General features: G+C 46.9%; 1 protein-coding gene across 2 annotated transcripts in view; it reads right to left on the bottom strand.

Moving 5' to 3' along the window:
* The window catches only part of LOC135557632 (mitochondrial peptide methionine sulfoxide reductase-like), a 105,609-nt gene that overhangs the window by 39,167 nt on the left and 52,349 nt on the right, over window positions 1–14,093 (bottom strand). The window contains exons 2-3 of one of the 2 annotated variants that reach the window (XM_064991095.1): window positions 11,393–11,461; window positions 8,672–8,791 (exon numbers count right to left, since the gene is read on the bottom strand). In XM_064991095.1, coding sequence (XP_064847167.1) covers window positions 8,672–8,791; window positions 11,393–11,461 — 189 coding nt within the window. The remainder of the gene's footprint in view (window positions 1–8,671; window positions 8,792–11,392; window positions 11,462–14,093) is intronic. The other variant, XM_064991097.1, reaches the window with a different exon arrangement.

Below are 14,093 nucleotides of genomic sequence, written 5' to 3'. Positions count from 1 at the left end.
GAACCCAGTGATGTCCTGGAGACAGGAGGAGGAACAAGGGAGTGTATGGGACACAATTGAGATGGTCTATAATTTGGTGCACACACACACACACAGAAGCACATGCACAGTAAAATGCACAGACGCACCCATAGATTCATGAATCCATTTAGTCCTTTCCTCTCTCCAACATTCTGTCTCCCTCTAAGCCATTCTTTTAAATCCATGAATCCATTCTATCTCTCTGTCAGCCTCCCTCATTTTCTGCCATGCAATCTCTTTCAGCCTCCCTCTACTCACTCTCTCCCTCCCTCTCTTTTTTCCTCCCCCTCGCTCCCTTGTTCAGCTGGGAGTGGAGCTGTGTGTTCAGGGTGAGCTGAAGGACATCTGAGGTGCACACACGCGGCAATCTTTCCTGCTGGCAGCTCAGGGGAGGACAGGCAAGATGGCTGCCAGCATGAAGCTCAGCAGGAGACAGAAGAGTCCATATGCCACCACTCTCCAACTCCCAATACATGGCCACAGGGCTGGAGCAAAAGATATGTTACCATCTTTTTTATTCCTGTATTGCCCTATCCTATTCCCATACTGCCCTATCCTATTCCTGTACTGCCCTATCCTATTCCTGTATTGCCCTATCCTATTCCCATACTGCCCTATCCTATTCCTGTACTGCCCTATCCTATTCCTGTACTGCCCTATCCTATTCCTGTACTGCCCTATCCTATTCCTGTATTGCCCTATCCTATTCCTGTACTGCCCTATCCTATTCCTGTATTGCCCTATCCTATTCCTGTACTGCCCTATCCTATTCCTGTATTGCCCTATCCTATTCCTGTACTGCGCTATCCTATTCCTGTACTGCCCTATCCTATTCCTGTACTGCCCTATCCTATTCCTGTACTGCCCTATCCTATTCCTGTACTGCCCTATCCTATTCCTGTACTGCCCTATCCTATTCCTGTATTGCCCTATCCTATTCCTGTACTGCCCTATCCTATTCCTGTACTGCCTTATCCTATTCCTTTATTGCAATATCCTATTCCTGTACTGCCCTATCCTATTCCTGTATTGCCCTATCCTATTCCTGTATTGCCCTATCCTATTCCTGTATTGCCCTATCCTATTCCTGTATTGCCCTATCCTATTCCTGTATTTCCCTATCCTATTCCTGTACTGCCCTATCCTATTCCTGTATTGCCCTATCCTATTCCTGTATTGCCCTATCCTATTCCTGTACTGCCCTATCCTATTCCTGTATTGCCCTATCCTATTCCTGTGCTGCCCTATCCTATTCCTGTACTGCCCTATCCTATTCCTGTATTGCCCTATCCTATTCCTGTACTGCCCTATCCTATTCTTGTGTTGCCCTATCCTATTCCTGTACTGCCCTATCCTATTCCTGTATTGCCCTATCCTATTCCTGTACTGCCCTATCCTATTCCTGTATTGCCCTATCCTATTCCTGTATTGCCCTATCCTATTCCTGTATTGCCCTATCCTATTCCTGTACTGCCCTATCCCATTCCTGTATTGCCCTATCCTATTCCTGTATTGCCCTATCCTATTCCTGTATTGCCCTATCCTATTCCTGTATTGCCCTATCCTATTCCTGTATTGCCCTATCCTATTCCTGTACTGCCCTATCCTATTCCTGTACTGCCCTATCCTATTCCTGTATTGCCCTATCCTATTCCTGTATTGCCCTATCCTATTCCTGTATTGCCCTATCCTATTCCTGTATTGCCCTATCCTATTCCTGTATTGCCCTATCCTATTCCTGTACTGCCCTATCCTATTCCTGTATTGCCCTATCCTATTCCTGTATTGCCCTATCCTATTCCTGTATTGCCCTATCCTATTCCTGTATTGCCCTATCCTATTCCTGTATTGCCCTATCCTATTCCTGTATTGCCCTATCCTATTCCTGTATTGCCCTATCCTATTCCTGTATTGCCCTATCCTATTCCTGTACTGCCCTATCCTATTCCTGTATTGCCCTATCCTATTCCTGTATTGCCCTATCCTATTCCTGTATTGCCCTATCCTATTCCTGTATTGCCCTATCCTATTCCTGTATTGCCCTATCCTATTCCTGTATTGCCCTATCCTATTCCTGTACTGCCCTATCCTATTCCTGTACTGCCCTATCCTATTCCTGTATTGCCCTATCCTATTCCTGTATTGCCCTATCCTATTCCTGTATTGCCCTATCCTATTCCTGTATTGCCCTATCCTATTCCTGTATTGCCCTATCCTATTCCTGTACTGCCCTATCCTATTCCTGTACTGCCCTATCCTATTCCTGTATTGCCCTATCCTATTCCTGTATTGCCCTATCCTATTCCTGTACTGTCCTATCCTATTCCTGTATTGCCCTATCCTATTCCTGTATTGCCCTATCCTATTCCTGTACTGCCCTATCCTATTCCTGTACTGCCCTATCCTATTCCTGTACTGTCCTATCCTATTCCTGTATTGCCCTATCCTATTCCTGTATTGCCCTATCCTATTCCTTACTGTACACATCCCTCATCAGAATGATGCTTTCCTCCATTCCCTCTCTGTTTCTCTTTCTTTGGGTCTATTGTCTGCTCTATACATTCCTGCAGCCCCTAATCCCTTGTTGACACAGCTGTCTGCCAAAGAGCCATGGTGTGTGTGTGTGTGTGTGTGTGTGTGTGTGTGTGTGTGTGTGTGTGTGTGTGTGTGTGTGTGTGTGTGTGTGTGCGTGTGCGTGTGCGTGAGCGTGTGTGTAGACAGGGAAGGAGGAAAGGGTACAGTTATCTCTCTACAGTTACACAAGGCTGAAACCCCCACACCCCACCCATTCTTCATGTATCCCAGAAGGCAATGGGAGCCGAGCGCAGGGTCTCTTGGATATAGTTGATCAGCCATGTTCAGAGTGATCCTTCTTCTCTCGCTCCCCTCCCTCTCTCTCTCTCCATTCAGTCATCTGTGCAGTGTAACGTATGCATTCTACATCCACTTACTATATGCCTGAGTGTGTAGATTCATATTGACTGTGGATTCTGTCAGACTGAATAGTTAGGAAGAGGGGGCTGCTCAGGTTTGACTATCTGAGAGGAGATACTGTGCTAACACTGGCTGTCTGTCGCAGCAGGCTGTTAAGGTTCAGATCACAGAGAAGAGAGGACAAGATAATGTGTGGGTCTAAAAGTTATATAGTTTCAAAGACAATATTTCAAATAATAAATTCAGGGCTGTAGGATGAGCTATTGCTATTGTGCCCGTGTATAATCATTTGAGAAAACCTCACCTCACAGCCCCAGCAGCAGTCAGTAACAGCCAGTAACAGTCAGTAGAAATCTGTAACAGTCAGTAGCAGTCAGTAGCAGTCAGTAACAGTCAGTAACAGTCAGTAACAGTCAGTAACAGTCAGTAACAGTCAGTAACAGTCAGTAGCAGTAAGTAACAGTCAGTAGCAGTCAGTAACAGTCAGTAGCAGTCTGTAACAGTCAGTAACAGTCTGTAACAGTCAGTAACAGTGAGTAGCAGTGAGTAGCAGTCTGTAACAGTCAGTAACAGTCAGTAACAGTCAGTAACAGTCAGTAGCAGTCTGTAACAGTCAGTAACAGTGAGTAGCAGTGAGTAGCAGTCTGTAACAGTCAGTAACAGTCAGTAACAGTCAGTAGCAGTCAGTAACAGTCAGTAGCAGTCAGTAACAGTCAGTAGCAGTATGTAACAGTGAGTAGCAGTCAGTAGCAGTCTATAACAGTCAGTAACAGTCAGTAGCAGTCTGTAACAGTCAGTAGCAGTCTGTAACAGTCAGTAACAGTGAGTAGCAGTCAGTAGCAGTCAGTAGCAGTCTGTAACAGTCAGTAACAGTGAGTAGCAGTCAGTAACAGTCAGTAACAGTATGTAACAGTCAGTAACAGTGAGTAGCAGTCAGTAGCAGTCTATAACAGTCTGTAACAGTCAGTAGCAGTCTGTAACAGTCAGTAACAGTGAGTAGCAGTCAGTAGCAGTCTGTAACAGTCAGTAGCAGTCAGTAACAGTCAGTAACAGTTAGTAGCAGTCAGTAGCAGTCAGTAACAGTGAGTAGCAGTCCGTAGCAGTCTGTAACAGTCAGTAGCAGTCAGTAACAGTTAGTAGCAGTCAGTAGCAGTCAGTAACAGTGAGTAGCAGTCCGTAGCAGTCTGTAACAGTCAGTAGCAGTCAGTAACAGTCAGTAACAGTCAGTAACAGTCAGTAACAGTTAGTACCAGTCAGTAACAGTGAGTAGCAGTCAGTAGCAGTCAGTAACAGTCAGTAACAGTTAGTAGCAGTCAGTAACAGTCAGTAACAGTCAGCAACAGTTAGTACCAGTCAGTAACAGTCAGTAACAGTGAGTAGCAGTCAGTAGCAGTCAGTAGCAGTCAGTAGCGGTCAGTAACAGTCAGTAACAGTCAGTAACAGTTAGTAGCAGTCAGTAGCAGTCAGTAACTGTGAGTAGCAGTCAGTAGCAGTCAGTAACAGTCAGTAGCAGCCAGTAACAGTCAGTAACAGTTAGTAGCAGTCAGTAGCAGTCAGTAACAGTGAGTAGCAGTCCGTAGCAGTCTGTAACAGTCAGTAACAGTTAGTACCAGTCAGTAACAGTCAGTAACAGTGACTAGCAGTCAGTAGCAGTCAGTAACAGTCAGTAACAGTTAGTAGCAGTCAGTAACAGTCAGTAACAGTCAGTAACAGTTAGTACCAGTCAGTAACAGTCAGTAACAGTGAGTAGCAGTCTGTAGCAGTCTGTAACAGTCAGTAACAGTCAGTAACAGTTAGTACCAGTCAGTAGCAGTCAGTAACTGTGAGTAGCAGTCAGTAGCAGTCAGTAACAGTCAGTAACAGTTAGTAGCAGTCAGTAGCAGTCAGTAACAGTGAGTAGCAGTCTGTAGCAGTCTGTAACAGTCAGTAGCAGTCAGTAACAGTCCGTAACAGTCAGTAACAGTTAGTACCAGTCAGTAACAGTCAGTAACAGTCAGTAGAAGTCAGTAGCAGTCAGTAACAGTGAGTAGCAGTCAGTAGCAGTCTGTAACAGTCAGTAGCAGTCAGTAACAGTCAGTAACAGTCAGTAACAGTCAGTAACAGTTAGTACCAGTCAGTAACAGTCAGTAACAGTCAGTAGCAGTCAGTAACAGTCAGTAACAGTTAGTAGCAGTCAGTAACAGTTAGTACCAGTCAGTAACAGTCAGTAACAGTGAGTAGCAGTCAGTAACAGTTAGTAGCAGTCAGTAGCAGTCAGTAACAGTGAGTAGCAGTCAGTAACAGTCAGTAGCAGTCAGTAACAGTCAGTAACAGTCAGTAGCAGTCAGTAACAGTCAGTAACAGTCAGTAACAGTGAGTAGCAGTCAGTAGCAGTCAGTAACAGTCAGTAACAGTGAGTAGCAGTCAGTAGCAGTGAGCTGAGGCAAGGTTTCAGCACCACCAGATGGAAAGCTCCCTGCCTCAGTGCTCTGCATTCTACAGAGCACTGCCACTACTGCCAAAACAGAAACTAAATGATAACAAAACATCAATAAAATGAAACACACACGCATGCATGCACGCACATGCACACACAGTCACACACACAGTCACACACACATACACACATATTCTCTCTCAGATCCTACAGCAGTAGATGTTTAACGCCTCTAAACTCTAAGCTCTGACTTCAGTTCAAGATCCATCCCGAGAGAACGGCACTCTGGGAAAAGTCATCAAACAAATTTCCCCTGATGAAAGTCTTTACAAAGTTGTTTTCCACTGGAACAAAAGTCAATATCCAGATGAAAGACGAGTGACTTCCATGCTCGTAACAGCCCTACACAAACTGTTATTGTACTGAACCACAGACGGGAGAGATAAGGAGAAAGAGGGTATTTTGCAGATTCCACACACATGCGCACACACACGAACACATACACATGCGCACACACACGAACACATACACAAGTGCACACATACGAACACATACACAAGCGCACACATACGAACACATACACAAGCGCACACATACGCACACACACACACACTGCGGAGGGCCCGGTCTGTGAAGGTCAGAGCAGGACAAGAGGGGCCAGAGTTCAAAAAATGCCCTCAGTCCTCAGAGGAACACCCGGCAGGGTTTGTTCTGTTACTTCTTATTCCCGGAAAACTATGTACATTCACACTGAGAGCAAAATCTAGTTTCCTAAATCATAAATCCCTCAAAAGCAGGTCGGAGAGGCAGTGGGTGCATCTAGAAATAACACAGAGACAGCTGGCAGTGTTTGGATAGCGCCCTGAATGTTCAAACACACCCAACTCCCATTATTGCAATGAAAGGAAAACTGTAGTGAACAATTTCACCGTCTGAATCACGGAGACTTTCTTCCACCGCTGATTTGGAATCTCATTTCTGATTGTCCACTTTTCACAGAAAGCAGACTGCTCAGAATGGCACCGACTGTTGCTGTTTTGTTACTAACAGGAGAGTGAGGAGGCCCATCACAGAACCGTAGAACTCGTGATGCACATCTAACGGTGAACTTCCTTCTCTCTGGACAGCACACACACTTAAGACAGTATCATGGAGAGAGATCCTTCTGTCTATCACATACTGGCCTTACACATTCCTTCACTGTCGGATCATTAAACACGTAAACACACACCTGTGCACGCACACAAACACACATACAGGTCAGCGCGCGCACACACACACACACACACACACACACACACACACACACACACACACACACACACACACACACACACACACACACACACACACACACACACACACACACACACACACACACACACACACACACACACACACACACACACGTACTGCTACAAAGCGGTCACTTCTCCCTGCCTCACTATAATAGGACCTAAGGGATTCCATTTGGTTTCCAGGGGCAGGCTGGGAGAAAACAGCCTGACAACCTAGACCCCGGATACCTCTGCTACTGAGTACAGTGCAGTAGTACCTGGTAGAAAGGCCCTTCATAGAGACATGTACAAGTCATTAACATCAGGAGATGATCAAATCAAATGTGATTCGTCACATCATGAGGCTGGTTAGTGTGTTGCAGACAGGCTGGTTAGTGTGTTACAGACAGGCTGGTTAGTGTGTTACAGACAGGCTGGTTAGTGTGTTACAGACAGTCTATGGAGGGCTGTGGAGAGCAGTTCATGAGGGAGATCAAGATTCAATTAAACACTCAATTCTAACACTGAATTATTCTGAGCACGCTAATGTTCTACAAGCACTTGGACAATGAGTCAGGGGCACTGTTGAGTAGGGTGTGGGGTCACTGTTGAGTAGGGTGTGAGGTCACTGTTGAGTAGGGTGTGGGGTCACTGTTGAGTAGGGTGTGGGGTCACTGTTGAGTAGGGTGTGGGGTCACTGTTGAGTAGGGTGTGGGGTCACTGTTGAGTAGGGTGTGGGGTCACTGTTGAGTAGGGTGTGGGGTCACTGTTGAGTAGGGTGTGGGGGCACGGTTGAGTAGGGTGTGGGGTCACTGTTGAGTAGGGTGTGGGGGTACTGTTGAGTAGGGTGTGGGGTCACTGTTGAGTAGGGTGTGGGGTCACTGTTGAGTAGGGTGTGGGGTCATTGTTGAGTAGGGTGTGGGGTCACTGTTGGGTAGGGTGTGGGGTCACTGTTGAGTAGGGTGTGGGGTCACTGTTGAGTAGGGTGTGGGGTCACTGTTGAGTAGGGTGTGGGGTCACTGTTGAGTAGGGTGTGGGGTCACTGTTGAGTAGGGTGTGGCGTCATTGTTGAGTAGGGTGTGGGATCATTGTTGAGTAGGGTGTGGGGTCACTGTTGAGTAGGGTGTGGGGTCACTGTTGAGTAGGGTGTGGGGTCACTGTTGAGTAGGGTGTGGGGGCACTGTTGAGTAGGGTGTGGGGTCACTGTTGAGTAGGGTGTGGGGGTACTGTTGAGTAGGGTGTGGGGTCACTGTTGAGTAGGGTGTGGGGTCACTGTTGAGTAGGGTGTGGGGTCACTGTTGAGTAGGGTGTGGGGTCACTGTTGAGTAGGGTGTGGGGTCACTGTTGATTAGGGTGTGGGGGTACTGTTGAGTAGGGTGTGGGGTCACTGTTGAGTAGGGTGTGGGGTCACTGTTGAGTAGGGTGTGGGGTCACTGTTGAGTAGGGTGTGGGGTCACTGTTGAGTAGGGTGTGGGGTCATTGTTGGGTAGGGTGTGGGGTCACTGTTGAGTAGGGTGTGGGGTCACTGTTGAGTAGGGTGTGGCGTCATTGTTGAGTAGGGTGTGGGATCATTGTTGAGTAGGGTGTGGGGTCATTGTTGGGTAGGGTGTGGGGTCACTGTTGAGTAGGGTGTGGGGTCATTGTTGGGTAGGGTGTGGGGTCACTGTTGAGTAGGGTGTGGGGCACTGTTGAGTAGGGTGTGGGGGTCACTGTTGAGTAGGGTGTGGGGTCATTGTTGGGTAGGGTGTGGGGTCACTGTTGAGTAGGGTGTGGGGTCACTGTTGAGTAGGGTGTGGCGTCATTGTTGAGTAGGGTGTGGGATCATTGTTGAGTAGGGTGTGGGGTCATTGTTGGGTAGGGTGTGGGGTCACTGTTGAGTAGGGTGTGGGGTCATTGTTGGGTAGGGTGTGGGGTCACTGTTGAGTAGGGTGTGGGGCACTGTTGAGTAGGGTGTGGGGGTCACTGTTGAGTGGGGTGTGGGGGTCACTGTTGAGTGGGGTGTGGGGTCACTGTTCAGTGTTACCTGTGCAGGTCTCTTCGTAGGTGGGGTTGGGGGTGAGGCCTCCAGCATAGCCCACCTGGGTGGAGTAGACTCCCTTCTGCTTCCAGAACTTTCTCTCTGCGCCCCAGAAACAGCCCATCCCTTTAAGACAACACATCTCAGTCAGAAACAGCCCATCCCTTTAAGACAACACATCTCAGTCAGAAACAGACCATCCCTTTAAGACAACACATCTCAGTCAGAAACAGACCATCTGTTAAAAGGTCCAATGCAGCTGTTTTTATGTCAATATCAAATCATTTCTGGGTAAATATAAAATACCGTACACACCCCAGTCAGAAACATCCCATCCCTTTAACACAACACACCCCAGTCAGAAACATCCCATCCCTTTAACACAACACACCCCAGTCAGAAACATCCCATCCCCTTTAACACAACACACCCCAGTCAGAAACATCCCATCCCTTTAACACAACACACCCCAGTCAGAAACATCCCATCCCCTTTAACACAACACACCCCAGTCAGAAACATCCCATCCCCTTTAACACAACACACCCCAGTCAGAAACATCCCATCCCCTTTAACACAACACACCCCAGTCAGAAACATCCCATCCCTTTAACACAACACACCCCAGTCAGAAACATCCCATCCCCTTTAACACAACACACCCCAGTCAGAAACATCCCATCCCCTTTAACACAACACACCCCAGTCAGAAACATCCCATCCCTTTAACACAACACACCTCAAGTCAGAAACGGACGGACAGTCATAGATGGATGGATAGTTGGAAAAATGCAATAAATAGAAGAGTGGATGAAGGGAATAAAATCCTGAACCAGTGGCAATTTCAGACGTAGTATTAGGCTGATGTAGAGTACACATTAGAGGTTGACCGATTAATCGGAATGGCCGATTAATTAGGGCCGATTTCAAGTTTTCATAACAATCGGTAATCAGTATTTAAAAATTTTTTTTTACACCTTTATTTAACTAGGCAAGTCAGTTAAGAACACATTCTTATTTTCAATGACGGCCTAAGAACGGTGGGTTAACTGCCTTGTTCAGGGGCAGAATGACAGATTTTTACCTTGTCAGCTCTGGGATTAGTCCTATATTTCCAATAATAACTACAACCTAAAACTTCTTACCTGGGAATATTGAAAACTCATGTTAAAAGGAACCACCAGCTTTCATATGTTCTCATGTTCTGAGCAAGGAACTTAAACGTTAGCTTTTTTACATGGCACATATTGCACTTTTACTTTCTTTTCCAACACTTTGTTTTTGCATTATTTAAACCAAATTGAACATGTTTCATTATTTATTTGAGGCTAAATTAATATTATTGATGTATTATATTAAGTTAAAATAAGTGTTCATTCAGTATTGTTGTAATTGTCATTATTACAAATATATATTTTTTAAATCGGCCGATTAATCGGTATTGGCGTTTTTGGTCCTCCAATAATCAGTATCGGCGTTGAACAATCATAATCGGTCGACCTCTAGTACACATGTATTATGTCATACCCTTGCTAACTGGGCTCTCATGCACCTTGTTAATTGGCCGATGTTGCTCTGGTCTCGATACCTCCCTTATGTGTGAAATGAATACAACAGCCCACACACACTGATACAACCCATTAAAAGCCTCCCACGACACTGAGGTGTATAGTCTGTCAGCAGGGAACACATCCACCTCGTGTCTGCTCTCAATCCCCTCCATTAAGGTCTGGACCTGTGTCCCAGCTTTGGATTTAGTGTCTAATCAAACCATAGTGATCCTGGGCCTGTAAAAACAACTGATATAAAACTAATACCCAGTGTAAACATTTAGCACCAAGTAATACTCCCCCACCAAATAAAACAGTAAAAATATATTAGGGTACAGCTTAAAAACGCTTATCCACAGCCCTTCATTCCCCCGATTGGGTGGAGTGATTTATCTGAGAAACCAAATGACTGGTGAACTCCGTTTTCTCACCACGCAGTACTGAGGAGTTGAGTGGGGCTGGAGTTGAGTGGGGCTCAGGCAGTTTGCCTCGATGTGTGTGTGTGTGTGAGAGGTTTTTTGTGTGTGTGAGGTGATTGGGACTGAAGAGGCTCCTACACGGCTCCTACACACACACACACGCTCACGCATACACACCTTTGTGTTTGGGAGCGAATGTTGGAGTATTAACACAAGGTAGTTCTGAACGTAGCCAATCACTGGCACAGCGGTAAGGGAGGGGGGGGGGGTAGAAGACAGGCTTTTGTAGAGTCAAGGGTAACTGGCAACTTCTAAGGTAGTCCACGGGAGGCTTTGTGATTTGAAATGCTCTGCGGGTCACAAGTGCATGTAAGGCTGCTTTAAAACATGCTTATTTGTACACAGGCCCGGGAGATAAAGAGGCTGATTTCTCTACTGTCTGTCCTGATGGATTACACAGTTTGACTCCCCGAATGGAGAAAAGAGGAGCTGAACTAATGCATTTTATTAAAGAGATCCTAATCACCCCTTGCAATTAATCTCTACACCCCCTCCTCCTACCCTGTCCTCTCTCTCTCTCCTTTCATTTTGTTTTTGAACGTCTTTTTCTGAACCGAACAGAGTATCAGGGGAGGGGGAACTAATTATACTACACTGTCTTATTGCCACCCTCCCCTCTGTCCCCCTATCCCCTGTTTCCCCTCTCCTCTCCCCCGACCCCCAACGTCCTCCTCCCTCTCCTCATTTGGATCACCTACCAAACATAGCCATCTGCAGTCCCTCGGGGAATGGTGGTACGGTCCTGTTGCCGTTGACATCGTGCTTGGCTGTAGGACACACAGGGAACAATGGAGAAGGTCTCTGTTAGTCAAACACACAGACAGTCCATCCCACACCACACACACACACACAGGCGCAAACACACCACCATCCACCTACAGTCTCCACACCACTGATGCAATACACACAATGACTGGCCATTGTGAGATACTTTGGTGTTTCTGGTGTGTAAGGACTGCAGAGGCATTACAGTAGCTAGCGTTGCCATCGCAAACAAAGAAAGAAAGTGAAAATTCACCTGGGGGTTTTTGCAACATGCGCACATACACTGACCCATTTAAACATTCCCATTCATCTCATGCATGATTTTATAGCAGCTGCGATCTCTTCAATCAACTGACAAAGCCAGAGGTGGAAGAAGCCCATTGGGGCCTCGGAGCCACCTGGCTGAGCTAATGTGTGTGTGTGTGTATGTGTGTGTGTGCGTGTGTGTGCGCGCGTGTGTGTGTGTGTGTGTGTGTGTGTGTGTGTGTGTGTGTGTGTGTGTGTGTGTGTGTGTGCGTGTGTGTGTGTGTGTGTGTGTGTGTGTGTACTGCAGATGGCCTGATGTTGTGGAGGGCAGTGTGTGGATTAGGATAAATGTGGGGGAGTGAGCCCAACATCTGGAGCTAGCCAAGCCCTTCCTGTGCTGTGTGCTCACGCATGGGTGCGTTGCCATGGCAGCTAGGCGTGCCGATACAGCCAGCTGGAGACCGAGTGCCAGGCATTCTACTGCAGCACCATATCCATACGCCCATCATAGACTCCCCAACTGTCTGTATGTCTGTCTGTCTCTCTGTCTGCCTGTCTCTCTGTCAGTCAGTCTCTCTGTCACTATGTCTCTCTGTCACTCTGTCAGTCAGTCTCTCTGTCAGTCAGTCTCTCTGTCAGTCAGTCAGTCTCTCTGTCACTCTTTCTCCCTGTCGGTCAGTCTCTCTGTTAGTCAGTCTCTCTGTCACTCTGTCTCTCTGTCAGTCAGTCTCTCTATCAGTCAGTCAGTCTCTCTGTCACTCTGTCTCTCTGTCAGTCAGTCTCTGTCAGTTAGTCTCGCTGTCACTCTGTCTCTCTGGTACTCTGTCTCTCTGTCAGTCAGTCTCTCAGTCAGTCAGTCTCTCTCCCAGTCAGACTCTATCTCTGTCACTCTGTCTCTCTGTCAGTCAGTATCTCTGTCACTCTGTCTCTCTGTCAGTCAGTCTCTCTGTCACTCTGTCTCTCTGGCACTCTGTTTCTCTGGCACTCTGTCTCTCTGTCAGTCAGTCTCTCAGTCAGTCAGTCTCTCTCCCAGTCAGACTCTATCTCTGTCACTCTGTCTCTCTGTCAGTCAGTCTCTGTCAGTTAGTCTCGCTGTCACTCTGTCTCTCTGGTACTCTGTCTCTCTGTCAGTCAGTCTCTCAGTCAGTCAGTCTCTCTCCCAGTCAGACTCTATCTCTGTCACTCTGTCTCTCTGTCAGTCAGTATCTCTGTCACTCTGTCTCTCTGTCAGTCAGTCTCTCTGTCAGTCAGTCTCTCTGTCACTCTGTCTCTCTGGCACTCTGTCAGTCAGTCTCTCAGTCAGTCAGTCTCTCTCCCAGTCAGTCTCTCTGTCACTCTGTCTCTCTGTCAGTCAGTGAGTCTCTCTGTCACTCTGTCAGTCAGTCTCTCTGTCAGTCAGTCAGTCTCTCTGTCACTCTGTCTCTCTGTCAGTCAGTCTCTCTTGTCAGTCAGTATCTGTCACTCTGTCTCTCTGTCAGTCAGTCTCTCTGTCTCTCTGTCACTCTGTTTCTCTGTCAGTCAATCTCTCTGTCAGTCAGTCTCTCTGTCAGTCCATCCATCAATCCTTCATCAGTCACAGTCATAATTTTGCGTACCCCAAGACCTACATAGAAGAGATTAGGGGTTAGGGAAAAGAGCTAGAGGTTGTTAGACCAGGACAGGCCAAATCTACTTGAAAGGACCAAGCTGGTGCATGTATATGTGCTCCTGTCCTCTGCACTACGTGGCTCCATGATAATATCAACCGCATGGCCACTCTATAGCTCCCTGCTGCAGAGGGAGGGGACATGTTCATAACCTCAAACACAGAGTTTCCTTTTCTTCTCCTGTGATGTGAAACATGTTGTGATGTGGGCTGTGGCGCTCGGTTGTGAGTTTAAATACACACACGACCTCTGTCTGTGACTATACCGTCGATTTAGAGGATTTCATTTCCAGAACCGTTCACATTTGTATTCATACAAAAAAAAGTTGGCAAGGTTAGTTAGAGGAAAAAGACGTTCAACCCTCCGTCTGTGTTTGTGTAAAAACTCTGTCATGTCGGCCTGAGTGGCACAAGACCAACTGAGAGGCTCTGACTCCTGGCCAGCTTCAATAAACCCCCTCCACTTTGGAATGTGGGAGAGCGCTTCGGCAGTGCTGTGAACAGACAGGCTAGCGTGGGGCCTAGCTGGGCCCGACTCATTTCATCTGGGAGAGTGGAGTGAGGAGAATGCATTAGAACAGACATCATTAAATCACTTTTACATCCACACTGCTCACCAGCCAGCCCAGAATGTCTCACAAAATATAGATTTCAGCATACAGGGACTCCCATGATAGATACAGCATAATAGTGACTTTGTCACCATTTTACCTCAGCTTCATTTCTAGTTGTATGGACCCTGC

Source organism: Oncorhynchus masou, chromosome 16 (assembly GCF_036934945.1).
Source record: "Oncorhynchus masou masou isolate Uvic2021 chromosome 16, UVic_Omas_1.1, whole genome shotgun sequence".
In the NCBI taxonomy this organism is placed as follows: domain Eukaryota; kingdom Metazoa; phylum Chordata; class Actinopteri; order Salmoniformes; family Salmonidae; genus Oncorhynchus; species Oncorhynchus masou.
This window is presented reverse-complemented; position numbering and strand designations above follow the sequence as displayed.